Source organism: Schistocerca americana, chromosome 1, assembly GCF_021461395.2.
Source record: "Schistocerca americana isolate TAMUIC-IGC-003095 chromosome 1, iqSchAmer2.1, whole genome shotgun sequence".
NCBI classification, from domain to species: domain Eukaryota; kingdom Metazoa; phylum Arthropoda; class Insecta; order Orthoptera; family Acrididae; genus Schistocerca; species Schistocerca americana.
This window is the reverse complement of record NC_060119.1, coordinates 513,591,780-513,619,413: the sequence shown is the minus strand read 5'-3', so window position 1 is coordinate 513,619,413 and position 27,634 is coordinate 513,591,780. Positions and strand designations below refer to the sequence as shown.

Here is a 27,634-nt window from a genome sequence, read left to right as displayed (position 1 = left end):
ACCACCGTAAGTCGGACCATGAGGCACCTAACAGCACTAAAATTTTACTTCTAATCCATTTCATTAGAGAGATGTTCAGTTTCAAAGAGTGTACACATTATTTTGGGACACCCTGTATATTCATAACCTTCTGCATTTAGCAGTTTCTTACACGCAATTAGCGGACCACAACATAACAATGAAAAAGACCACCATACTGTAACGCTACCTGTGTTGTACTTCACTGGTGGCACTGCACATAATGGCAGCAATGTTCTCCAGGCATTCACCAAATCCAAATACTTCCATCAGATTACCACAGGGCAATGTGTGACTCATCACTCCAAATCACTTGTTTCCAATCATCCACCATTCTGTGGTGTCTCTTGTGAGGAGCTGCTCAACCATTGTAACCAATTCTTTTTAACTGCCTACTCATAATCAGCATGCTACCTGGACTGGTGTTAGCACTTTGGGACTCACAAGTGACTTTTCCCATTGATTTCATGTGATTTTTTTTTACAACCATCCTCAATGCTCGACAGTCCCAGTCTGTCAGTACATGAAGTCTACTTGCCCATGATTTAGCTGGGTTTTGTTTGTGTTTCCAATTCACAACCAAATTAGTAACAGGTGACTAATGCAACTTTAAAAGAATTGAAATGTCCCTGATAGATCTGTTACTTACATCAATATATGTAAATTGAAGGTGGAGAGGGGAAGAAAGGAGAGGAAACTGCTGTCAGTTGCATTGGGACACTATGTGGAATCAGCGGCGAGCAACTGTGTGGACTATCTTGGCATGCCTCATGGCTGATCCCACACCCATCGAGCGCCACCTGTCTGCAGTTCCTGTCCATTCCCTCCATGTTCACTTCTCTACAATTCGCAAAGGAGATTGGACATATTTGTGCATCCGCACTGAAGAAGGTGAATCCATTGTCCAGCTAGGCAAATCAGTTATATGAATGTGTGGTATCTGTTTTTTCAGACATGTGCGAAAGAACAGACACCACACATTCATATAATTGATTCGCCTAGCTGGGCAATGGATATGCCTTCTGGAGTGTGAAGCACAAATACATTCAGTCTCAGAGTAGTGAACATGGAGCAAATGGAAAGGGACTGCGGATAGCTGGTGCTCGATGGGAGTGTGAATCAGCCATGAGATGTGCTGAGATAGTCCATGCAGTTGCAATAACGCTGTGCCCCTGGATGGTGCAGTGGTTAACGCACCTGTCTAGTAAGCAGGAGATACCAGGTTTGAAGCCCGATCCAGCATAAATTTTCACCTGTCACCGCTAATTCCGTGTAATGTCCTACAGCTGACAGCACTGATCCCCTCCCTTTCTCTTCCTTTCTTCCCCTCCAATTAACATATAATGTATCACAGCTGCGGATTCTGTGTGATGTCTGTTCTTTCAGACATGTCCAAAAAAACACACACCATGCATTTATATAAAGTGACATCAAATGGCTAGTCCACATTCGAAGCCACTGAGCTTTCCTGTCTGATGTTATTGCTTCTCTACTGACAACACAATATTCCCACCTCCTTTCACACTGACAGGTCCAACTACTGTGACATATACTAGTTAATTCCACATTACATAGGTGTGTCAGAAAATTTTTGCTCTGATAGTGTGCATGTCACTACATATACTCCCCTAACTGCATCTGTAGGTAAGTATGAACTCAGTGTATCACAACCAGAAGATTAGAAGTAAGAATAATTTCCATATAGACTACGCATCTCTCTACGCGGTTCTGAATGGAATTTTATATACTGGGGCAAAAATCTATAACAGGACACTAGTGGACATAAGGAAACTGAAAGTAATCAAATATTTAAACACAAAGTAAAAGAATATCTCATTAACCACTCCTTGTGCAATAAATCTGAATACTTGGAGTCAGGAACCTTAATTCTGCTAACTCTAGTGTTTGTATCTGATAGTTCCTGATTTTCCCAGCATATAAACAGCTAATAGTGGTTTGTGTATAGCCAAAATGCCTGATCTGAAGTAGTAACAGCTCAGCAGTATAGGTGAAGGAGTAGCCGTTTTTTAAATTTTTTTAAATCTAGTTGTTTTTCTTCTACTCTAGAAGTAATTACCATAATTATCACCTTTAGTAATTATCACTTTTAGTAATTATCACTAGTCATAACGGCTACTTTTACCTGTTAACATATAACTTGAACTTATTCAACATGCTTGAAGGCTCTCTTTCATGGCAGGATTGACAGAACAGGGCATGTGAATGAATGAATGAATGAATGAATGGAGTACATATTATCAAACAGCATATGAAACTGTGTATCAAATGGCATATCACACACATCCAATGAACTGAACATGACACTTTACATTCCTCAAGCTATATTTATTGGCATAAACAGATTCAAGCAATAAATATTTACTATAAAAAGTCTTATGACTTAAGTAATAAATTTGGCAACATAATTTACAGCCTATAAAATTTTGGATAACTGTAGCGGTTGGTTGCTTGTCATTTTTAAGAAATTACTAAGTTTAAACTTGATGATATCCAAGAATAAATAAAAGTCTTGTGGCTCTCACTCAAGTGCAAGCATTTCACTATGATACTATTTTAACAGCTTAGGATCCTATTTTATAGCTTATTTACTCAAGCAGCTTCTCACCTAGCCTTGCAAAACTAGATAATACCCCAGATCCTAACATGGGAGGAAAATCCTAGAGGGACACTGGGAATCACAGTTATGACCTCCATATTAGTATATGGTGATACTAACTGTTATACAACTGACAAGGTCTCCATAACCTTTAGTGTATTCTCTAACACATTCAGTGCACATCCAGAAACAGGTATTAAAAGTATTTATCATGCACAAAGCTATTGGGAGGAAATTTTCCATCTGTCTGAAGCCTAACATTGTGCCCCATTCAGACATTCTAAGTTCACATTGTCCTGCCACAGGAAGCAGGTAAAATTATCTATGCATTCAGAAGCCAATTAAATGTCTGTACAATTAATAAGATGAACTTGCAGCCACTATCCTATAACTTTCATGTTGTCATTAGTTTACATACGTGAAAAGAAAAGAAAATTATTTTTAAAAACAACTTACTTTTATTTGGTATTCCTTCAGTTTTCCATTCACCATGATAGTTGCTTGTTCTGTTACCTTTTCTGTTATGGTGTGAGCAATACTGAAAAGCAAAAACTAATTCTTAGTACTTACTGGTCAGTGGTACTGTCCCACAAAATATTTCAACAGATAAGGTAAACAATGCACAATAATTGAGAGAAGATGATTATGATAACTGACACATCTCCAATTTGATACAATAAGAAATCAATACTTGATGCCTGGTAATTTATGATAAGTCATGATTGCCCCATCTTCTTCCAGATTCAGTTTAAAAAGGTTGCATCGAAAGTAAATTCTTGTGCTTGCCTGACTACATCTCATTTCATCATTACCACGTCACTGTGATACATATGTAGAGATGAGCTGCAGACCATCTTTGTGATGAATGGTGCTAGATATGTGTACTAAATCTTTCTCGCAACATATCTGATGGGGATTTAGATAAAAATCTTCGAAATTATTATATACACTGAATAAACAGCTGTCATAAGTTGCAAAGTTATTGTTTCAACTTAGTCAATTTCTACAGTCAATATTATGTAACACATACTGAATGGAAGTACATTATTATTTCCAAGACCAGTCACAACTCAAAACACAACACTAAATAAAGGTAGTAATTTGTAGATTGAATCCGTATATTATATGGTGGCAGAATAACCACGGTTAACAGTACATTTCCCAATGTAATTCAAATTAGGTTACCAAAAGTTCTTTTTCCATATTACTTTTGCAGGAGATTGAATTATAAACATTATGGATTACAGACTGCTAATGTTAAGTGAACACACAGTCAGATTATTTCTCCCTATTCCTCCCATTTTCCTCTCTCTTCAGAGCCTGGCCTACTAGTATACTGACGTGGCATCAAGAATGGCACTTCACACAAATTAATGTTGGAAAAATACATAAAAATTTCTTATTACTGTGAGAAAGAAATTAATTGCCCTAAAGAGTTAGTAACTCCTCCGTCAAATGTAGATTACTTTAATGTTAACAGAGAACATACACCAATATCCTATAGGAATTAGTGCAATCTGGCAAGCTATTATCAAGATTCCACTCAGCTGACTGGTTTTATCTTTGGAAGACTAATTTTGTCACTGGCAATAAACAATATGAAGTTCAGAATAACTGACTGTCTTCAGCAAATGGTGAAGAATAACTTCTATGATAAATGGCAACAAGTTAATATTTTTCAGCAGTGTTCTTCATCCAATTTTATAAATACCTTAAAGTTTCAGAATCTAGTGTGAATTATTAATGAGTTAAAAATATATATCTTGATTGCTTAATGAAATACACTCTTAACATCAAAACTGTCAAAACCATTTATGGGACAATTCAGAAGTTTGACCACCTTCAATTGTTGCCTGAGATTGGCACCACTAACCCAATTAATGCAATTTATTGTGTCATGGTAACAGCCTATCAGTTCCATTCCATTTCTGATTAAGGAATATACCATCAAATGGTTAATTACACTAGAAATTTAGTTCATTATCTTGTATTAATTCAATTTCTTCAAGCAATTCAATCTTTGAAATTTTTTAAAATGTTATTATTATACGTGTTAAAATGAAATGGGTCTATACAAAACAAAATTATTCTGTAAATAAACAAAATTATTCTGTAAATATCAAATCCCGTTTTCTTTGGCATTTGAAGGTCACAACAGGAAGCAGAGAAGATTAGCCTCACACAATGCAGAGATTCGGAAACAGGATGGAATAAGCCTGTGCAAAACATAGAACTCAACAGAAATATTTTTTTCTTCTTTAACTAGAACCTATTGAGTTAAGGATCATACACAAAGATAATAACCATTAAAATCTTTTACATAACTGGAATGGAAAGTTGATCACCAAAAACAACTTCTAGGCAGTGCCTCCCATTGATTATGTAACCTTGACAAACAATCTTGTAAAACTGCTTCACATTCAAAGAAATGCAACAATCAGTTTCATTCATTCTCTTAACAGTTTAGATGACCTGTAATCTGCCAGCATTTTAGGAAGGGAAGAATGTTACAGTTTAATAATGTCCCATCAATTTTGAGGTCAATAGAGATGGAGAAAAATTTAAACTGCATAAGAAAATTTACTGTGATGTTAAAGTAATTTAGCATCTAACTATGCTGATTTACAGAAACCACAAAAAAAAGTAAATCTGAATGACTAGATGAGGAACTGCTTGATTCGTAAAAAAAGAAGTTTTGGTGCTGTGACCTTTCAGGAGAAGTTTTTGAAATTTATGCTTCTTAAAACATTATTTCAACACTTTTCAGAGCATTTTAAAAGTGTAAATACAACATTTGTTTTACAATGCTTCAACCACAGCAGAAATTCTATTGTATCACGTCTAAAAATACGTGGTTCTCATTTTATTCATCAGCGGTGTCAATATTGGCTCATCACCATAACCACTACTTCATGTTGTTCACATTGTCTCTTATGTTGTTCACATTGTCAATTCTCTATTCATTTAATATTCCACCTTCTTCTTTTTTCCATTTAATATTCCATGTGTCATGGAAGACTTGATATAGAACAAACTTTAACTTCAGGTACTTACTGATCAGCATTACAACAATCCAATTCCCAATGTACGACAACTTCTTCAATTTCATATGTCACAAATATCATTTTTCTTCACACTGATAAGATTGCTCTCTGTATGCCATCCATTCCTAGATTTGTTTTGTGGTCATATAGAACGATTTCCACATTTTTTACCACTAAATCCCCCCCCCTTCTCTCTCTCTCTCTCTCTCTCTCTCTCTCTCTCTCTCTCTCTGTGTGTGTGTGTGTGTGTGTGTGTGTGTGTGTGTGTGTGTGTGTGTGTAGCTGCACACACGCATCATCAGGGTACGAGATTTTTCCAGATATTTTGTAGCCCAAGTTTGGAAATAAATAATTTCGTTGAGAGTTAGTGTAACCTCATACTAATTTTGAGTATAAATGAACTAGCTTTATTAGTACAATTATATGCATTTTTGTTAGACAGGATAATCATTCACAATGTAAAGTTTTAATTATTATGTAAGAAGATTTATTAGCGGACAAGTCCTTTTTTGGTGTATTTTATTATCTGTATGAGGTATTCTGCCTGGTCTCCATACTGTTACAAGAGCGCTGATGACGTATTTGGAATCTTGACCAGCAAAGTGGTCATAGATGGCAAAGCGTCTTCTACACCAGTCATGCTGTCAAGGAATACCAATGACCAGAAGTTTATATCAATAATGTACATATGTGTGTACCAAGGCGACAGCAGGGGGGGGGGGGGGGGGGGAAGCTTGTTATTCATTGTCCAGATCTCCTCTAACAAGATATTTATCATCCCATATGTGTTCTATTTAAAGGTGCAATACAAGGCTTAAAAAATTAAAACATCAGAATTGCCAACCCCTGGTTTTCAGTACAAATTAAGTTATTCTACAGATAAGAATAATATTTAACATATCGGGGGTTTGCAGACTACATTGAGCTGAAGATCATGAAAAGGTAACCTAAAACATACACAAACGCTTGCAGAGTGCCTGTGTTTATAGCATTTGCTTATGCCATGCCCAAAATAAAATTTAACTTAGGGTAAATATTACTGTAATCAGCTGCTTCAATGTTTACGAACGTAATATGGCCCGTAGCTTACATAAATCTGAATGGTCTCCTGCCAGTAATTCAATAATTCTGTTGCTAAAAACGAAATACAATTCTTGTAATGTAACTTATACTGTACACTAAAGAATAATTATTCAAGAAAAATTATAAAAATTTACACTTTTTTATTAAATCTGCTTCAACTGCTTTCGAAGGTAATTTTAAACACTAAAAACAGAAACACCCATGACATTCTCCCCTTTTAAATTACAAAATTCTTATTTTGAAAAAGATAATTCCACATTATTTTGAAGATATTTTATTGTATTTTAGCTGAGTGTCCCTTATTGTATTCTTGGTCACTGTTCTGTTGATGTGGTCTCTCATTTCTTGGACTTGGGCAATAGCTGGTCGCTCCATCTATCTTCATTTGTTCCCTGAACAGGGAAGACAATTTCTTCTATGAGTCCATCTGGATAGTCAACATTGTAATCTCTGTTCTTTTCAGCTGATTACACCAAATGGAAACAGTAACTCAATGATCCACACCCACCAAGCTCCTTCATTTCTGGAAGATCTTCTGCTTTGTGATGTTTATAATAATAATAATAATAATAATAATAATAATAAACTTCAATTAATCAAATTTCTGCTTTAAATTCTAAACAGTCTTTATGATTGGTATTTTTGGTTTGAACTGTTCAGTACTGTTAGTGCTGCCATTCAAAGCTGTCTTCCCATTAAACATTCTGTTGGTGACAACTGACTGGAGAATGGTACTGCTCTGTAATTTTATTCAATGCAATTGCCATAGACACTGTTCATTAGATGCTCTTTAATGATCTTGACACCAATGTTGACTATTGTGTTGCTTTACAAAAATTGTGGACTAGTTGTGATAAGCTGAAAAAATCACTCTTTTGAAAATTTTATTAATGCACATTGGAGTAACAAACCAAGTCATATTGTCATACACAAAATTCTTCTGCTTCAGAATACAAATGCAGATTTCTGGATAACGAGAATTGTGGTCAATTGTAAGAACGTATCATCTACCATACTATTTGGGTAAATCAAAAATCACTGTTGTGGCTATTGTGGAAATTTCCATCTTTGTCTACCTGATGCACTTAAAGCATCGTTTCATCAGTTCTTCAGAATCAGTGGAACATCCTGGCATCATACTGACTTTTGTATCTGCACTTTGTAATTCCTTGGTCTCTTTCAGGGATTCTTGTTGAGATAATATTTGGATGTGGTCCAGCACAATAGAAATCCACGCTGCTTTCAAAGGTAGACTATTCTGTACTAAAACCTTCCAGAATACCTTTAAATCACTGCATAACTATTTTTTCTAATCAATCTTTAGTGCTGTATTACTGTAAACATTTGCTGATTGGATTTTGTAGTGCTTCAACAACATCTTGAAGTCTCTCATATGTTACAGGTAGATGCTGGTAATCATGTTTATATAGCACATGATGTCTGGTTCCACATAATCCTTATCTTCAGTGCATCACAGTGGTCTTTATGACAAGACATATGCTACGGCTACTGCTGACTCCTTTATACATACAACTACTTATACACAGCACAAGCCACAGTACGGAATGTGGTGAAAGATACCATGTGTCACTACTAGTCATTTCCTTTCCTGTTCTACTCGGAAACAGAGCGAGGGAAAAATGCCCTTTTGCCTCCTTATGAGCCTTAATTTCTTGTGCCTTATCTTTGTGGTCCTTATGCAAAATATGATGGTGGCAGCAGAATTGTTTTGCAGTCAGCTACAAATGCTAGTTCTCAAAATGTTCTCAATAATGTTCCTCAAATTGAATGTTATCTTCCTTCCACGGATTCCCATTTGTGTTCCCAAAGCTTTTCTGTAATACTTGCATGTTGTTATAAACCTACCAATAACAAATCTAGCAGGTGCCTCTGAATGATTTGATGTCTTCCATTGATTTGACCAGATGCGGATCCCAAGCACTTGAGCAATACTCAAGAATAAGTCGCACTAGCATCCTATAAATGGTCTCCTTTACAGATGGACCACACTTTCCTAGAATTTTCCCGATCAACTAAAGTGAACTTTATGCCTTCCCTACCAAAATCCTCATGGGCTCATTCCATTTCACATAGCTTTGCAACATTATGCCCGTACTGTGTCAAGCAGCACACTATTGGTTGTTTTTCCACTCATATATTTTTTTCTACATTCAGAGTTATATTCCAATCATTACACCTACTAGAAATTTTCTATAAGTCATCTTTTATCTTCCTCCAGTGACTCAACAGTAACACCTTCCCGTATGCCACAGCATCATCATCCAACAATCTGAGATTGCTGCCCATCCTGTCAGTCATATAATTTATGTATATGGAAAATAATGGCAGTCCTATCACACTTCCCTGGGGCACTCCTGATGACTCACAGTTGAGGACAACATACTAGTTTCTGTTACTCAAGGAGTCCTTGAGTCACTCAGATATCTGGGAACCTATTCCATGTGCTTGTACGTTTGTTAACAGTCTGTATTAGGGCACCACGTCAGATGCTTTTCAGAAATCTGGAGTTATGGAATCTGCCTACTGCTCTTCATCCATAGTTCACAGTGCATCAAGTAAGAAAAGGGCAAGCTGAGTTTTGCATGACTGATGCATTCTGAAATCACTCTGATTTGTGGACAGAAGCTTAATGGTCCAACGGAAATGTACGATACTGAGACTCAGAATATTTCCAAGAATACTGCAGCAAATTGGGATATTGGTCCATAATTTTACAGGTCTGTTCTTTTACCCTTCTTATACCTTGAAATCACCTGCACTTTTTTCAGTTGCTTGGGACTCTATGCTGGGCAAGAGATTTGCGATGAATGCAAGCTAAGTATGGGGCCAATGCCATAGAGTTTTGTCTGTAAAACTGAAACGGGATTCCATCAGAGCCTTGTGACTTATTTGCTTTCAACTCTTCCAGTTGTTTCTCTATGCCACAGATGCTAACTGCTATATCTTCCATGCAGGAGTCTGAGTGATGGTCAAATGATGTTATATTTGAATTAATCTCATGCTTGAACAATTTCTTAAACATGAAATTTAAAAATTTCAGTTCTCCTTTTGCTATCTTATACTGCCACACAAGACTGATCAACAATGGACTGGATAGAAGCCTTATTCCCTCTTAGCGATCGATTTACATAGGATCAATTTTCTTGGCCAGATCTTTTGCTGGGTATGATGGTAGTAGCTGTACACTTTGTGCATAGATCTTTTCACAGACACGTGAATCTCTACTGGCCTCTGCCTGCCATCATTTGTACATTCTCTTTTGAACTGAGAGTGCAACCAAAACTTTGCTTCCTCAGCATTTTCCGAATTTTATTGTGAAACCATGGCAGGCCTTTTCCATCCCTAATCCACTTACTAGGCATATAGTTATCCAGAGAAAGATTTACAAACTGTTAAACTTTGCCCATAATTCCTCATGTCCATCTTACTGAAACTACGTGAAGTCAATTCACTGTCTAAGCGAGATGATAACAACTACTTATCTGATCTTTCTAGCAGAAACTCTCTCCTGGTCTTCTTGCTTTTGCAACCATAGTTGCTATACTGACATCATGTTCACTAATTCCCATCCCTTTATGATGCTGTCAATAAGATTCAGTCTGTTTATAGCTACAAGGTCTAAGATATTTCCATTGTATGTAGTCCACCAAACTAGCTGCTCAAGACAGTTATCAGAAAACTTGTTCAAAAGTATTTCACAAGGCTGTCTTGTCTGTACCGCCCGCAATGAATGTATAAATGCCTGAGACTACACTCTGAAGGTTAAAGTCACCTCCAACTAGTACCGGGTTATTACAAAGGATTGAAGCGATTTCACAGCTCTACAATAACTTTATTATTTGATATATTTTCACAATGCTTTGCACACACGTACAAAAACTCAAAAAGTTTTTTTAGGCATTCACAAATGTTCGATATGTGCCCCTTTAGTGATTCGGCAGACATCAAGCCGATAATCAAGTTCCTGCCACACTCGGCGCAGCATGTCCCCATCAATGAGTTCGAAAGCATCGTTGATGCGAGCTCGCAGTTCTGGCACGTTTCTTGGTAGAGGAGGTTTAAACACTGAATCTTTCACATAACCCCACAGAAAGAAATCGCATGGGGTTAAGTCGGGAGAGCATGGAGGCCATGACATGAATTGCTGATCATGATCTCCACCATGACCGATCCATCGGTTTTCCAATCTCCTGTTTAAGAAATGCCAAACATCATGATGGAAGTGCGGTGAAGCACCATCCTGTTGAAAGATGAAGTCTGCGCTGTCGGTCTCCAGTTGTGGCATGAGCCAATTTTCCAGCATGTCCAGATACACGTGTCCTGTAACGTTTTTTTCGCAGAAGAAAAAGGGGCCGTGAACTTTAAACCGTGAGATTGCACAAAACACGTTAACTTTTGGTGAATTGCGAATTTGCTGCACGAATGCGTGAGGATTCTCTACCGCCCAGATTCGCACATTGTGTCTGTTCACTTCACCATTAAGAAAAAATGTTGCTTCATCACTGAAAACAAGTTTTGCACTGAACGCATCCTCTTCCATGAGCTGTTGCAACCGCGCCAAAAATTCAAAGCGTTTGACTTTGTCATCGGGTGTCAGGGCTTGTAGCAATTGTAAACGGTAAGGCTTCTGCTTTAGCCTTTTCCGTAAGAATTTCCAGACCATCGGCTGTGGTACGTTTAGCTCCCTGCTTGCTTTATTCGTCGACTTCCGCGGGCTACGCGTTAATCTTGCCCGCACGCGTTCAACCGTTTCTTCGCTCACTGCAGGCCGACCCATTGATTTCCCCTTACAGAGGCATCCAGAAGCTTTAAACTGCGCATACCATCGCCAAATGGAGTTAGCAGTTGGTGGATCTTTGTTGAACTTCGTCCTGAAGTGTCGTTGCACTGTTATGACTGACTGATGTGAGTGCATTCCAAGCACGACATACGCTCTCTCCGCTCCTGTCGCCATTTTGTCTCACTGCGCTCTCGAGCGCTCTGGCGGCAGAAACCTGAAGTGCGGCTTCAGCCGAACAAAACTTTATGAGTTTTTCTACGTATCTGTAGTGTGTCGTGACAATATGTCAATGAATGGAGCTACAGTGAATTTATGAAATCGCTTCAATCATTTGTAATAGCCCTGTATTGCATAATCTGGGTATTTATGTGCTACTGACTGTAAACTTTCTTTGAATGACTAAAACTGTCATAGCATCCTTGGGTGGTTGGTAAAAAGTCTAACAATTAACTTGATTTCACCCAGACATGTTATACACAACCAGATAATTTCACTGCCATACTCAATTTTGACCTCAAAGGAGACAATATTTTTGTCAACTGCACTGAACACTCCCTCTCCTATGGTGTCTAATCCATCTTCCCGGTACATATTCTAAGACTTGCTAAATATTGCAGAGCTTTCTACTTAGGGTTTCATCCAGCTTGCAAATACACAGAACACATGTATAGGCTGACTGTCATGTGAGAGGGAGATGGGGCTTTTCTCCCCACACAACTCCTATACCCTCGGCCACTTAATTCTAGTATTTTCACACTCATGACTTGACTGCCAGTTTACACTGTCCACACTTGGCATTACAGCAACCAGAAAATAAAACCCCTCAGTGTATTTTGACCACATAGGAAGTCTTCCCTAATACGTAAATACGGAGACCTTCAATTCTTACTTCTATGCTAAGTACCTCATCAGTCCTACCTGAAGCATTGTCAAGTATACGTTGCACAGCTATGAATGCCCACATAAGGTCAAAACCTAATTCTGCAGATTTGCAGAAAAAGAAAAAAATAAGATGAGAAACTCCTTAAATCAGGGGTGGAAAATGTTGCTGCTTCTGACAGGAACTGTCTTTTGTTGAAATCTTAAATGAAACCAAAAGAAGAGAACAAGCAAAGGTCATTTTGGTGGGGAAAAAACTGTTCAAGCTTTTGCAAAAGCAAACATTCCAGTCAGAAAGTGCCTCAATACCTTTACAGTCAATCTCAAAGCACTACTAAAGGCTTCAATATTCAGGCACATAGCATGACAACCTTCTACATGTGTACAGCTAATCATTTATAAACAAAAATGATAGATGTGAAAACTGCCTAGAATAGATGCGAATTTTATCAAAAACAGATGCTACATTTTGAGATCCCTAATAATGGATTGCAGAAGTGACAATTTCAAATATAGTAAATTAACTCCACAGCAGAGACTTTGTAATAGAAGTCACTAGCTAATCAGGTATGATGGCAATATTTACAGATATCAAATGCTCCCGATGGATAGAGAAAAATAATTATTTAAACACAAAACTTTTTTAAATGATGCGTTTTTAAAACAGACCAAGAAGCATGAACTCATACAGGTACCTTGAAACACATACAAATAAGTCACAAAAATCTGCACTTGTGAATTTTTAATAACTATGACAATACAAGTAAATTTAAATGAATAACATGGGGTGCATGCAATACATAACTGATGCATGAATAATTCACTTAAGTCAGTAATAATTTTATTTCACTGCAAATATTATGATCTGTTGTTTGATTTTTCTGCTTTTTACTCTTGTCTGTGAAAATTTTTTCAATTGATTTAAACATTTTTTATGAGATTACAATACACACACTTGGTAAATTCCAGGTTTATTTTAGTTTCTCTTCACCTGAGTCAGCCAATATTTTGCCTGCTCCTATGTATACCTTGCGAAAGTCTGTGATTAGAAATTAGAGAGAATATAACTCATTCCTACCGTGAAACATTTGTGACTGGAACAAGAAAAGGGAGAATTTGCAGTGGTACACAAAGTACCCTCTACCACACACACCAGACACGAAAGTGAGTTAATATTGCATTGTCATACTGTTCTAAGCTACATTGAAAGTTTCAGGAGTCTAGCTCAGACCTCACATCAGACACAAAAGTGAGTTAATGTTGAAAGTTTAAAGCCTTTAGCTCGGTGGAAAGTTAGTCTAAAATGAATAGTAAGATTTGTACCAGACAGACAGACAAGAAAGTGATCTAACAAAAACATGTTAGAACAGAAGGTGAGGCTCTATTAATATAGTGTGCAGTATATTTTTCCGAAGAAAAATTGACGATACTAACTTTCAAACATTTCCCACTATTGCAGCATTGATATACCATACATAAACAAACATAAAATCAACCATTATGTCCATATAATATCTACCTCAAACAGCTGTACCTTTTAAGGGGTGACAATGTAACTGTGTATCAATTAGAACTGTTGAACCAAATGTGAACTACAGGTTGTACATAAAGTCCAGGAACACTTTCAATTATTTATTGCACAAGAACCAAACACTGTACAGATATCATATATCTCATTTTGAAGAGAAGCCCTGAAAGTTTTTCTTTTTTAATATGTATACCGCCACACCGTACTTTGAAAATTTGCTGATAGTCGGCGGTGGTCGTGAACATGGCGAGTTCAGGTGCAGAGCGAGCTTTCTGTGTGTTGGAGTTTGACAAAAACAAGTGTGCTACACCTATTCAATGGACGTTTAGAACCATGTATGGTAAGAATCCACCAACAAGGAAGGCCATTTACCACTGGCACAACAAATTTGTTTTGATGGGTTGCTTGTGCCCAGCAAAGAGAAGCGGACGTCCCAGTGTGAGTGAAGTGAATATGGATTGCATACAAGAGACATTCATAAGGAATCCAAAGAAATTGGTGCGTCGTGCATCCCGTGGACAAGAAATGGCTCCAATGACAGTGTTGAAAGTCCTGCAACAGAAGCTGTTGATGAAACCATTCAAATCAGAGCTAGTGCAGAAGCTCAATGACGACGACAAAGACAAGCGTTTTGAGTTTTGTTCTCAGTTGCAACAACTGAATGAGGATGGGGATGGCATTGTTGCTTGCTTAATTTTTAGTGACAAAGCCACTTTTTACACTAATGGGAAAGTGAACAGGCATAATTGTCGAATATGGGGTACAAAGCATAGCCTTGTCACGTCGAAAACTGTACGGGCCATTCTTCTTCGCCGAGAGCACTGTCACTAGATATTCCTACTTGGACATGTTGCAGCAATGGCTGATGCCTCAAATGCAATCAGTCTCTCCATTCATCCTTCAGCAGGATGGGGCTCCACCCCATTTTCATCATGAAGTTCATGGGCACCTGAACACGGAGCTGCTGCATTGATGGATCGGCCGTGCTACAGAAGGGGACAACTGTTTCACGAAATGACCTCACCAATCACCAGATCACACTCCGTGTGACTTTTTTTCTGTGGGGACACATTAAAGATCTGGCGTATGTACCGCCTCTGCCACGTGATATAGCAGAGCTGCAGGAGCGAATAAGGGAAGCGACTGCCACAGCTGACGATGCCATGCTGGGATGGATATGACAATAATTTGATTACCATATTGACATGTGCCAGGTCATTCATGGTTCACATATCAAATGTTTGCACAAAAAAAAAACTTTCAGAGTGTCTCTTCAAAATGCAGTATCTATGAAATCTGTACAATGTTTAGTTCTTGTGCATACATGATTGCAAGTGTTCCTGGACTTTATGTACACCCTGTATTATAGTTGCTACAGTCAATTCTAGGGGGTTCAAAATCAACAATACTAACTGTATGCCAATACCAAATGTGATCTGAGAATGCAATGTGTCTGGCGTAGCACTTATAATGACTGCTGTACCAAAGCTTCGAACTCTGCAATCGATCTGTCTATCTGATCCATGTCTATTTTTTTTAAAGTTTCATTTTAAAATTAATTACACATCTGGCACGATCATAACATTTCATAATACAAAGCAATTCACAACGATTTTGGTGATTCCAAATGGCTATAACTATTTAACATATAGCAGTGCATCAATAGAAAATACAGAGAATGTAAAAAAAAGTTAAAATCAAATTTAAATACTTTACAGAGGTTCTATATGACTCTCAGTGGTTAGATGATCAAACAGTAATCCATTTCATGCTGTACATTCTAAAGCATGTTTGGGTCACTGATTTGAGCACTTCAAAAATCCTTATTTGAGTTCTGGGCCTGTTTTCGGTATGTTTGCGGAACATATGCGAGGTTTTCCACATAACCCCATAGAAAGAAAACCTTGGGTGTCAGGTCCAGAGATATAGATGGCCAAGAACAGAACAAAGCATGATCATGTCCAGTACAACTGATTCAAAGGTGGTGAAGCAAAAAGCAAAGCTCTGTGTTTGATTGCCTTGTCATCCTCTGCCAATGGCATAATTTGAATAGAATATGGAGAGGCATGGGGTCAGTACACTGTTCTCCCTGTTGTTGTCGGCTTTATTGACCTTGAAGCCACCACCTCTCAATAAGGTAGCTCCTTAATTGGCATCACAAGGGTCAGTGTACCTCGTTCCAGTCCTGCCACCAGTCTGTTTCAGTCCTCCTGCCAAGGAAATATCCCTGGCAGTACCAGGAATCGAACCCAGAACCTACATACCACGATGTGGGGATGCTCGATATTGTATAAAGATGTATTCTGTGGAATCCATATCAAGCTGTGGCATCAGCCATTGCTCAAGCACGTCCAGTTGAATGTTTGTTGAAATACAGCTCAACAGCTGAACTTTTGTTGAAACACAGCTCAACAAAGTGTGCCACTATGGCATCTGAGGGGCAGTGGGAAAGTAATTTTGGATGAGAGCAGCAAAGCAGGTGAGGGGGGTAGGGTTTGAGTATAGCACTGTACTCCATGGAGTCCCCCAGTGGTCTTTCCTTGCTCCACCACTATTTCTCATATATATAAATGACTTGCCTTTGTAGTATAAAACAAGCACCAAGTTTTCTGACAAGAGTAACATTGTGCTAAAAAACAGTCCACTGACTAGAGACAGATGCCACCTATGGAAATACATCCATTTCTCATTTTATGAAGCAATTTTATTTGTAAGAGCATGGTTCATAAGTCCTTAAGAGGCCTACATACCATTGGTTTAGCTGCACAGCTTATCACATCAGATGTCACATCTCAGCATTAAACTGTATGGTTCTGAGGTAACTGTATATTTCAGGCAGGCCGTTCACCCGCATGATTTTTAGCAACTACCAACTATTTGGTTCTTCCATTTACAAGCTCTGTGATACTGATCCCATCCCAGAAGACCCACATAACCATCAACCCCCAAAGAAATCCTTAGGCCCATCCCAGAACCTTTCCCAAGTCCATCTCCTAGACAAAGACGACCTGCACACCCTCCCCTTACATGTTCCCCAAAATTCACAAACCAAAAAATCCTGGACACCCCATTGTAACTGGTTATTTGTCCCTACTGACAGAATTTCAGTTGCCCGAAATGTAGCCTCTCACATCACATCAAAGGCACTAATAACTTCTATCACTGACTCAACACCATTCCCACCCCTTTACCTCCTGGATCCCTGGAATGTTGTGTCACCTCCCTATACGCCAACATCCCTCATGCCCATGGTTCTGCCACTATCGAGCACTACCTCTCACAATGCCCTTCAGACTCCAAACCCATTACCACATTCCTCATACACCTTGCAGTTATATCCTGACAAACAACTACTACTTCTTTCACAACTACTATTCCTTTGAAGGGAATGTATATGTATCCTGAGCCACAACTACTACTCCTTTGAAGAGAATGTATATAAACACATATGCGGCATATCTTTGGGCGCACACACACACACACACACACACACACACACACACAAACACCACTCTCCTATGCCAATTCATGACACGGCCATCTTATCCTCATTCCTCCACAATCTCAATGTCTTTGCTCACATCTGTTTCACCTGGTTCTCCTAAACCCAACATGCCACATTCCTGGATACTAGATCCACCCCTCTGATGGTTCCATCCAACCTCTGTCCATATTCAACCCAGTAGCCACCAAAAGTACCTGCATTTCAACAGCTGGCATCCCTTCCACACAAAAAAATTGCTCCCATACAGCCTGGCTATACGTGGATGGCATATTTGCAGAGACTATAATGTGCAAGGCTTACCTAGTCCACCCACTGAGCACATGCTACTCCAGTCCTGTCACAGGCTTATCTCGCCCCATCAGAGGCAGGGCCACCTATGAAAGCAGCTATGTCATACACCAACTCTGCTGCAAGCACTGCACAGCTTTTTATGTTGGTATGGCAACCAATCAGCCGTCCACCAGAATGAATGACCACCACCAGGTGGCTAAGAACAAAGATGATCACCCAGTCATAGCATGCTTGATACCAATTGCTGCTTCACAACTCAGGCCATATGAGTCCTCCCTTCCACCACCAGTATTTCTGAACTACACAGATGGGAGTTATCCTTGCTACACATCCTTTGCTGAAGTAACCCTCTTGGCCTTAGTCCCTGTTAACCTACTGTACCCACACTCTTTACCCAAAAGTTTCCCTTTTCTCCATTCTATGGGCACTGTCACCGTTGTTAACACACTTTGGTCACTGCCCACAGATATTACAGGTCTGTTATGATTTACATAATAGTCAGCACTCAAAAAATCTCTGATCACGGTTTCTTCATGACGCATTATTTCTGGGCAGTGACAGCTTGAAATCAGCTATTTGCTCTTTTAGTTCTTCGGAGAGCCAATAGATGGATGTTCCTGCTTCTGCAAAGTGCTACACGACTTGAAACACACATTACAAGGGTGATCACTCCCATACATGACTTGAAAAACGTTTTTGAGGGGTGATCACCTCTCACACATTTGTTCTTGCAGTGTGCTTCTCCATCACAAAAGTTTGTTGTAAAATGGGGGATAGTTTGACGAATGAATAAATTCTAAGGCTGGATCCAAAATTGATGATGATGTTTCTGAAACAGATAGTACTATATTTTTCTCCTTCATCTTGTAAGCACGAGCCACACAAAAAAGTTGAAAAATCTACGGCTTCTGGGTGACTGCAACAGTCACTGTGGGCTGATTGAACCTGTTAAACATTCACTTGCAGCTTTCAGTCACTTCACTTGCTTGATACCATACAAGTAGACTACTATACTCTGTTCATTCTATTTAAACAGCAACATACTCTCGTCCCCCCCCCCCCCCCCCCCTCTCTCTCTCTTTGGTCCTATGACTGGGATGATCACCCAAGCGTTGTAAAACGTTAACAAACCAAATTCTAATAGTGAATCAATAGTAGACTGGATGACAGCAAATGTATTTCCAGGTATGTAAAATTTTCACATAAAACTGTTCAAGAGTATCACGTGTACAATCAAAACTATGTGGGAGAGGAGAATAGAAAATGTGTAAGAGGAGTGACTAGTAAATGAAAGCCTGTACTGGGCACTGCCAAAACAAGTGTGTCTGTACCGCTGGTGATCTGCCCATACTGCCAACTACTGCTCAGCCAGGCCCTGCGATGTGAACTCGAGGAAGTCCGAAGGTACTTCTCATGTGACAGCTATGCCAAGAAATGCTCAAATGACAGAGCCTCAGTTATAGCCAGCACAGAATAGCAGTACCCAGCATACACTGACGAACCGCAGATTTAACATTTAGACAAAATTTTGGCAACAGTGCGATGCACATGAGCATGCAAAAGACAAAGCATCCTGTGTGCTTGATGGCCACAATAGAAAAAAGCTTTGCTGGAACAAATGGAACCTTGCAGAAGTAACACTGTATCCTCACCCAGTGTATGATGCTAAACTGGCTGTGGTTGTGGATGTCAGCCAGACTGCCACAGGCACACTGCTTAAGCAGCATGTTGGCAGCAGCTGGTATCTACTCAGCTTCTTCTCGCAGAAGCTATCAATGTCATAATGTGCTTGTAGTGTCTGTGATCATGAGCTGCTTGCAGTATATGAGGCAGTAAAACACTTCTGCCTGTCTGTAGAAGCTTGTTCCTTTTGTTATTTACATTGACCACATGCCTATCGCTCACACATTTTGGGTCACCACCACCAAATGTTCACCATGCCAATCGTGGCAGTTGGAGTATGTGCCACAGTTCTCAATGAACTGTAACAACCCAGTGTCAACACTACTGTGTCACTTGTCACCACCTGCTTTCCTTGGCCAGGACTCCATAAAGACTGCCGTCAATGGGCATGTACCAGCACAGCATGTTTTGTTATATTAACTGCCAACCAGACTTTCATTGTGTGCTAGTGTCTACTGAGACAAACCATATATGGCTATGGACTGTGCACAGTCTGCCGTTGCTGTCACTAGCTGGCTGTATGCGGACACATCCACTGTATGCTCTGCCAGCCCATGTGGTGATATCACTAAGAGCTGCAGAATCCCTATGGACTGGTGCACTGCCATCACACTTGGACGACTTGAAATGGTGAAGAATATGTGCAAACTTCAACTTCTTTAACGATACGACTTACTTGAGTTTTCATGTTTTAAATTAATATACAGAGTGTTGCTACTAAAAAAGCACAGCTTTCACATATAATATTGATCTCTTAAGGTTAATAAGCTGCAAGAGAAGCTAAGCTTTCGCATATAATGTTGATATTTTTTGTGCGTGTTAGACTTTAAGATACATCACAAAAATGTGCCAGTAAAATTTTTAGGCGAGTCCAGTGACTTGTCCTCAAAGTTTTCCACAAATAAATTAGTTACCACAGAGGAGAGAGAGCTTCCGGTAGCACTACATCAATATGCTCATAATAACAACATGAATGTCTGATCTTCTGGGCTCGAAACACTTCTAAATGGCTCGTCATCAAACGCTCTGGGATTTAAGAAATTTATCCTACATTCTCGCAAATAGTTCAACTTGTGTAAAAGGAAGTTTAATTTGAAAGTAACACTTTTCAAACCACCATTCGTGATATTTTCCCACGACCTGTTAGAAATAGGTTCATTTCAGTAGTCGTCAGATAGCGCCAGATAACAGGCACCACCGCGCTTTGGCAGCTGCTATGACGCAGGAAGTCCATATGTTCGTATGTTTAAAACATTAAAAGATCTTATATTATGTCATAAAAGTCAAAAGACATCAGAGGATACTCCAAGAGCATCGAAATTTCGTGAACCATACTAAAATGGCACACTTAAAGTGCATACTTAAAGAGAACACTCAAATGTCCAGATTCCCAATGAAGTAGGCCTCGACCTGATATAAAGGTTTTCAGTGTGGGTTTCGGGACGTAAATTTTCTTGGAGTACCAGTACTGTATTAACTCATTTTTGATTCTTTATTATGGCATAATGCCATACGTGCCAGAAGATGAAAATGTGCACTTGAAATGCAGTGAGCAGTTGAAATTAGCCGATAGTGTGGAACCAAACACTTTTGCTTCAAACACATTGACTGCTTCAGCGTAAAAGATTAATAAAAACCAAATTTCTTTAGCAAACCAACAAAAATAACTTCATTGTTCTACAAGGCGATTAATGCATGGCTGTCAGAAAAGTGGAAATAAAATAAAATCTGAAACTAATAACGTAATTATGTGAATGTATTTTAATTCACTTGATAGCTCCCGGCCACAGAAATCCATTTTGTTTTCATTTGACGTGAGAGTAGTAAAGGAAGAGGAAACAGTAAAATCACTAAATGTAAACATGGGTCATGTGGAGACTACAAACTTCACCACTATAACTCAGACTGCTCTGCGCATCAGCCTCGGATCTACGATATTTCCGAACCGGGGCAATACTAAGATAGTGGCGGTCCCCCCCCCCCCCCCCCCTCCCCTCAAGTGTTTGAGATACAATGTCAAAAATGAAATAAAAATTGAATTTTCAAAAATATGTTCATTTTGTAGCGCACATCTTTCTGAAGAGTCTGATACATAAAACACATATGTTCAAGGAAATGTAAGACATGTTATTTGTTCTTAAGTGTGCCAGAGTGCAGTGGCACCCCTCTTCACACAGCATTCTTCTGTTGCCCATAACTGTATTTTGCTCCATGGAATTGAAACGTGTATATTTTGTACTGGATGCCATCAAACTATATTTAGGACAGTGGAAATCAAAATGTTCCGTGGTGCCTCTCCTGCTCCCAGTCGCTCGGTTTAACATCCTGCCCCTCTTTAACCTCGCAATTAATACTGGATGGGATTATTTGTAATCAGGAGAACCAGAACTGTTCAGAAAATTTGCATTCTTTATTGCCTGTTCCTGTTAGCTAATACCTCTCTGTTTTGGGTGACATAAAATTAAATATACGATACATAAAACCAGTAAAGACAATAGATAAGCAATACAGTACACATTTCTTCAATCCTCCTCCTCCTCCTCCTAGAATTGTTTTCTCTCTAATCTTGCTACAGCTTTACATGGCATGCTTTCCTTTCTGTGACAGAATCTATTACCTCATCAAAGTTCATCAAACGTTTTGCTACATGAAAAATCGAAATACCGTTGTCTAATGCTGCGTAAGCTGTTAATACAAATAGTACCAAAGACTGGTGTGGTTTCTCAGTCTGATTATGTCTATTTTGTCACTGTCTGCTAGATAAAACAAAACAGGCCTTTCTAACACTGCAGAAATTGTAACACACACCAAATAAACAAGACTGTTTTGGCACAAATGGTCATTTTTATAACACAACAGAATATAATTCGCGAAGACCAACATAAAATGTCTATTACACCTGCAACAAGCAAAAGGCTTTATGTTAGAAACAGTTTCACATTTCATTCATACGCTCCAGTTTCTCGAGCATGCGATCGAAAAGTAGTAGTACGAGATTTTTATATAAATTTGGAATCGCCATATTCTTTCCTAATTTGTGTGATGTCCCCATTTCTTCTCCTCCATCGTTCTAACAAACAATCTTGTTATGACTAATTCTGGAACTATTCCTGCCTTTGTCAAAACTTATTTGCCGGTTAACTTCACTAACCCTGCCAGAATCACGGCTTTAGTTATCCCTGATTATTCTCCGGTTAGGCATTGTTTTGTTCGTACAAACCATTTTCCACGCTACTTCCAGAATAGAACTTAAGCGGCTGCTAGACGGGGATTGTACTACTGGCTCTTACTAATGTAGTGATCTGGCCAAAAATTTTCTCACAAAATTTCATTTTCTGGATACACCAAGAAGATAATACGTAATCTTTCTTACCTGTTATTCTTGTTAGTCGTTTATTTCCACTCTGGTAGTCTGAATCTATGGATTTCTCTATTAATTGTAACACCGCTGATCATTCACAAACCCAAACAACAACAAAATCAGATAGCGATTGGTGTTCACTCGTTTGGCTTTAATCCGCTCAGCTTGTATAGCCCGGTCCCCTTTTGCCTGCAGGAAAGTTTATTTCTAGATGCAACGATGATTCTCCTGACAGAGACATCACGTACACTATGCACGCATTCAAAAATCAACTTATGACTTTTTTTTTTACCATGGGACCAAACTGCTGATGGCTTCAGTCCCTAGGCTTACACACTACTTAATCTAAGTTACGCTAAGGACAACGCATACACCCTTGCCCGAGGGAGGATTCAAACCTCTGATGGGGGGAGCCGCACGAACCATGACAAGTCGCCTCAGACCACGCGGCTTATGATTCATTCAGAAATCAACTTACAGAGTGTGTTCAAAAACCAACAGGGATGCGCATCAAAATCATATGAGTAATCGATAGACCAATGTGCACTAGATGCTATTCACTTTGTGAAACAAGGTTCTTTCTCCTCAAGAAGATGAATTTGGTGCCCCCCCTCATAGATCCAGGCCTCCTGCACATGGGTGAATCTGGCAGCTTGGACGCAGCAGTAAAATTTTTCCTGGTTGCATCTAGCTGCTTGCTGTGACTGCTTACACAGCCAACAACCACATTTCTGTAACCAGAAATGAGAGAAGGTACTTCTCATATGCCATTCAACTGTGCATGCGTATGAGCCCGCTCGTAACTGCTAAAACGAATCTGGTGTAAACAGTTGTGAGTCACGTTCATCAGAGGCAATTTGTTGTTATGAAGCATTGCATAGTCTTCCTAAAGCCTTTGACACATTTTGCTGTTTGCGAACGCCTGTATGAGCACTGTGTTTTGTTGTTGTACATGGCACATTTCCTTTGCAATCCATGTTTTATTTTCTATTTTTTTTTTTTTGTCCCCCCCCCCCCCCCCCCCCCCCTCACACACACACACATTTTAATGTTGCAGTATTATTCTGCAGTATCGGGTTACAGTAATATACTTTGTTAGAGTATCGATTCTTACCAGTCGAGATTACAAAAATTTAACTGAAAACTAAAACAATGAAAAATTCCCGAAATTCTAAACAATTCCTGGGGTTTTCCCGGTTTTCTCCCAGATGTTAAAATTCCCGGGTTTATCCCAGATCTCCCCGGTCGTAATACACCCTGAATGGTGTGTCATCTTTGATTTTGAACTTCCATATGTAGTCACCGATATTACCTGGACGATCAGAAAATACTATTTCATATTCCATTAGAATTTTATATAATCTCGTTTTTTTTTTTTTTTTTTACCCCCCCCCCCCCCCCCCACCGGTTAATGTTAGAGATTCATTAACTTTGTCTTGTATGTAAATTCGATGTGTTACTTGATCTACATTATCGATCTTGGGTGACAGTTGTGCTGTAGCTGTTAATCGCAGACATTAACACTCAGTTGTTTGCTTTACAATGTAGCTATCTGTCACAAATGGCGTCCAATATCTACTGTCCCCTTTCCCAAAACATAGAATATTTTCCTCAAAGTTTAAGATGAATTTAAATGCTAATAACCATTCTAAACCAAATAATATATCTCTATTGATATTCTCTACTATTAACAGCATTTGACGAAATAATATATTTCCAAAGCTGCAGTTCACTTTGAGTTTTGTACTTTACAATCTTACTTTTTGTTCCTGTTATTCCAACTATATAAACTCCATTTACTAGCAATAACGGTATGTGCTGTTTAGTCTGTAATGAGTTAAAGAATGCACTAGATATGAGTGATACTTCACTACTTGAGACAATAAATATGTTAACTTCAGAAGTCTCCATGGTCCCTACTACTACAGGTTGTGAATTGTTGATAACTAGGTTTGATTCTTCTAGGAGTAACCATTCTTTTGTAGGTATTCTGTGCATGAAATTAACATACTTATTATGAACCAGGCGTCCTAGTGTATCTCTACGATCTGGGCCTTGGTCCTGGATCCTGATCGCACCAAATTTTCCTCATTATTGCTAATTACTGGTTGGTTATAATCGGGATATTACACTACCATTCTGGATTCTAGAGTTACTTTGCACAAATTTCTGTGAGGTTACTGGACCTAGATTCGAAAGTGGATGCTTCTTTTGATAATGGTCATTGCAATTCTGCTTATTATACTGGTGTACTTTTGCGATGTTGACTTCAAGTTTTTTGAAATTATTCCCATTATTCCTCTTGAAATTCGAATTTTCCCCTTGATGTAAGGTTTCATTACGATCTTTATTTAGGGTATCTAGTGCATCAACGAAGGAAAACAATTCTTCAAATGTTTTCCAGCCACTACACAAGATGTTTTTTCTTGCATAGATGGGTAATCGTCTAATTAAAATTCGAACCAACCCCTCTTCCTCCACTGTCTTATCTAAATAGGTCACCTGTGTTAGATGCCAGTCGAAATATTTCCTCATTGTACCCCAAGTATTACTGTAGTATTTCGGGTCTCACAAATCTCGTATTAGTTTCTTCTGCACACTAGCCTACCAGTATTTCTATTTAAATTTTTCCTGGAAATCTCCTCACGAAAAAGTTCTCAATATTTACAGTACCCCATTTTGAGGCTTCCCCTAAAAGGTACCCCACAGCAAATTCAATCTTTTTAGAATCTTCCCCATTCTTTGGCAAGACTTGGTTGAATCTTTTCAAAAAATGAGTCAGATGTACCTCTCGTCAGGCTTGAATTTAGGGAATTGTCTCGATAACCCAAATCAGTAACAACTTCACTAGTCAACACAACACTGGGTGAAGTTCCTCGTTTTTCTACTTGTTCCTGGATAAGTTTGACTTCTCTCCAGAGTTTGTCTATGCCATTCTTGGTATCAGTAAGTTTGGAAGAAGCCATAACTGATGCGTTCCCAGAGGTTATTCTCCCAGTGACTTTCCGATCTATAATTTCTGCTACCTGTTCCTCCAGACTACTTACATTTATGATATCAGAGCTTGCTATCTTCTCTTTGAAGCTTCTTTCTGCACTGTCTACTCGTGTACTTACACCTGTAATTTGCGATTGAATGACAGGCATTAATTCGCTACGGTTATCAACACTCTCTTTCAAAGTACGCCATCCCTGCTTTACAGCGTTAAACTTAGCATTACATACATCCTCCAATGATCCTAACCTTTCATTAATCTCTAATTGTATACTATTGCATTTCTCGTCAATATTCATTCTAGTCTTTTTGGCAGATCCTGAAAATTATCCATCTGTTTTTGTTTGAAGTCAATAAACATTTGATTTACTTGAACGTTTAAAGAATCAGTCTATTCCTTCTTTAAATCTAATTTCAAATTTTCTACTTCACTATTCAGTCTTAAAAACATCCATGCCTTCACATTGATTGCTAAATTCTTTGCTATGTGCGTCAACTTTGGCATTTAACAAACCTAAATCTGTTGCTTGACTATTCAAGATTTCACTCTGGTTATTTAGAACTTCACTCTGAGCATTTAAACTAGAATCTACCAAACCTATTTCTTTACTCAGAGTTGCATTTAGTTCCTTACTTAAAGTACCATTTTGAGCAATTGAAGCTGTCCTCTGGTCATCTAATTTAGAATTTAATTGAATACTTTGATCTTGTAATTCATCGTTTAAAGTTTTGATCAAATTTACTAACTCCAACTAATTAGGTCCTTCTTTTGTAACTCTCATAGCCATTGTTGGTTCCTGAGTTTCCCCAACTTCCTGTTTGTTATTCATATTTTTACCCGCTCTGGACCTTGCGAGCATTTAAAAATTAACTTTAAGTATAATAACTACACTAATATAGTTCATGCATCACTTTATACCATGTTGTATTTAAACAATCAAGTTCTGTTTTACGCTCACCCGGCGTAGAATTTGGGCTGTGTCAATGAGCAGATGTGTAATCAGCACCGGTGAACAGCAACTGGTGCCGGTGGCATCGGTCATTGGTTTCCACGTAGGCGGCAGTGAACAAAAGAGGAAGCGGGTCAGCACCGGTGAACACCAACTGGTGCTGATGGCTTCGGACGTTGGTTTCCGCATCTGCGTCCCCTCGATGTGTGTGAGAGCTATCCACTCCCCACACCAGATCTTCTTAGTCAAAATGATCTCGGCATATTTCTTCTTAGAGAAACACATTGGAATCTTCTTCACTATTTCTCAATTCAAATTTTTCTCTTTTGAATACTAGGGCATGTCCCGAAGTCCCAGAGCAAATTCTTTATCGTGTTTGGTTTAGTTGCTATGGCAACATACAACATCCACTTTTCTCATTTTTGGTCTTAGAATTCCTGTTTATTGAGTCATTTTTCACTGGTCGCCACGTTCTAACGTTTTGGACGACTTGAAATGATGAAGTATGTGTGCAAACTTCAGCTTCTTTAATGATACGACTTACTTGAGATGGTCAGCCGACTTTCCTAGCTGGTTAGCCTGCTGCTGCAAACTCCCGTTCTCTTCTTCTCTGCAGTATATCACTGGGAACAGGAATTTCTCAAGACTCTTTCTACTTATAAAAATAAGTAGACGTACACAGTTACTTTTGCTTCACTTAACAACATATATTCAAATTTCAGACTTTTACAAATCTCACTCTCCACATGAATAAATACTGTTAAGTATGTCTCCTCGTGTGTTCAAATGTTAGAAACACAGTTATGTTTACAACAGAGTTGGCTTGCTAATCACAACTCTATTATACAGAAATCATACATCTGTCTTGCCTCTAGCAAGT

The 27,634-nt window shown here is 38.8% G+C and overlaps 1 protein-coding gene across 2 annotated transcripts in view; it reads right to left on the bottom strand.

The window, feature by feature from the left end:
* Positions 1-27,634, bottom strand: part of LOC124605066 (ATP-dependent helicase brm-like) — a 231,433-nt gene that overhangs the window by 100,552 nt on the left and 103,247 nt on the right. For both annotated transcript variants that reach the window (XM_047136532.1, XM_047136531.1), the window contains exon 13: positions 3,092-3,173. In XM_047136532.1, coding sequence (XP_046992488.1) covers positions 3,092-3,173 — 82 coding nt within the window. The remainder of the gene's footprint in view (positions 1-3,091; positions 3,174-27,634) is intronic.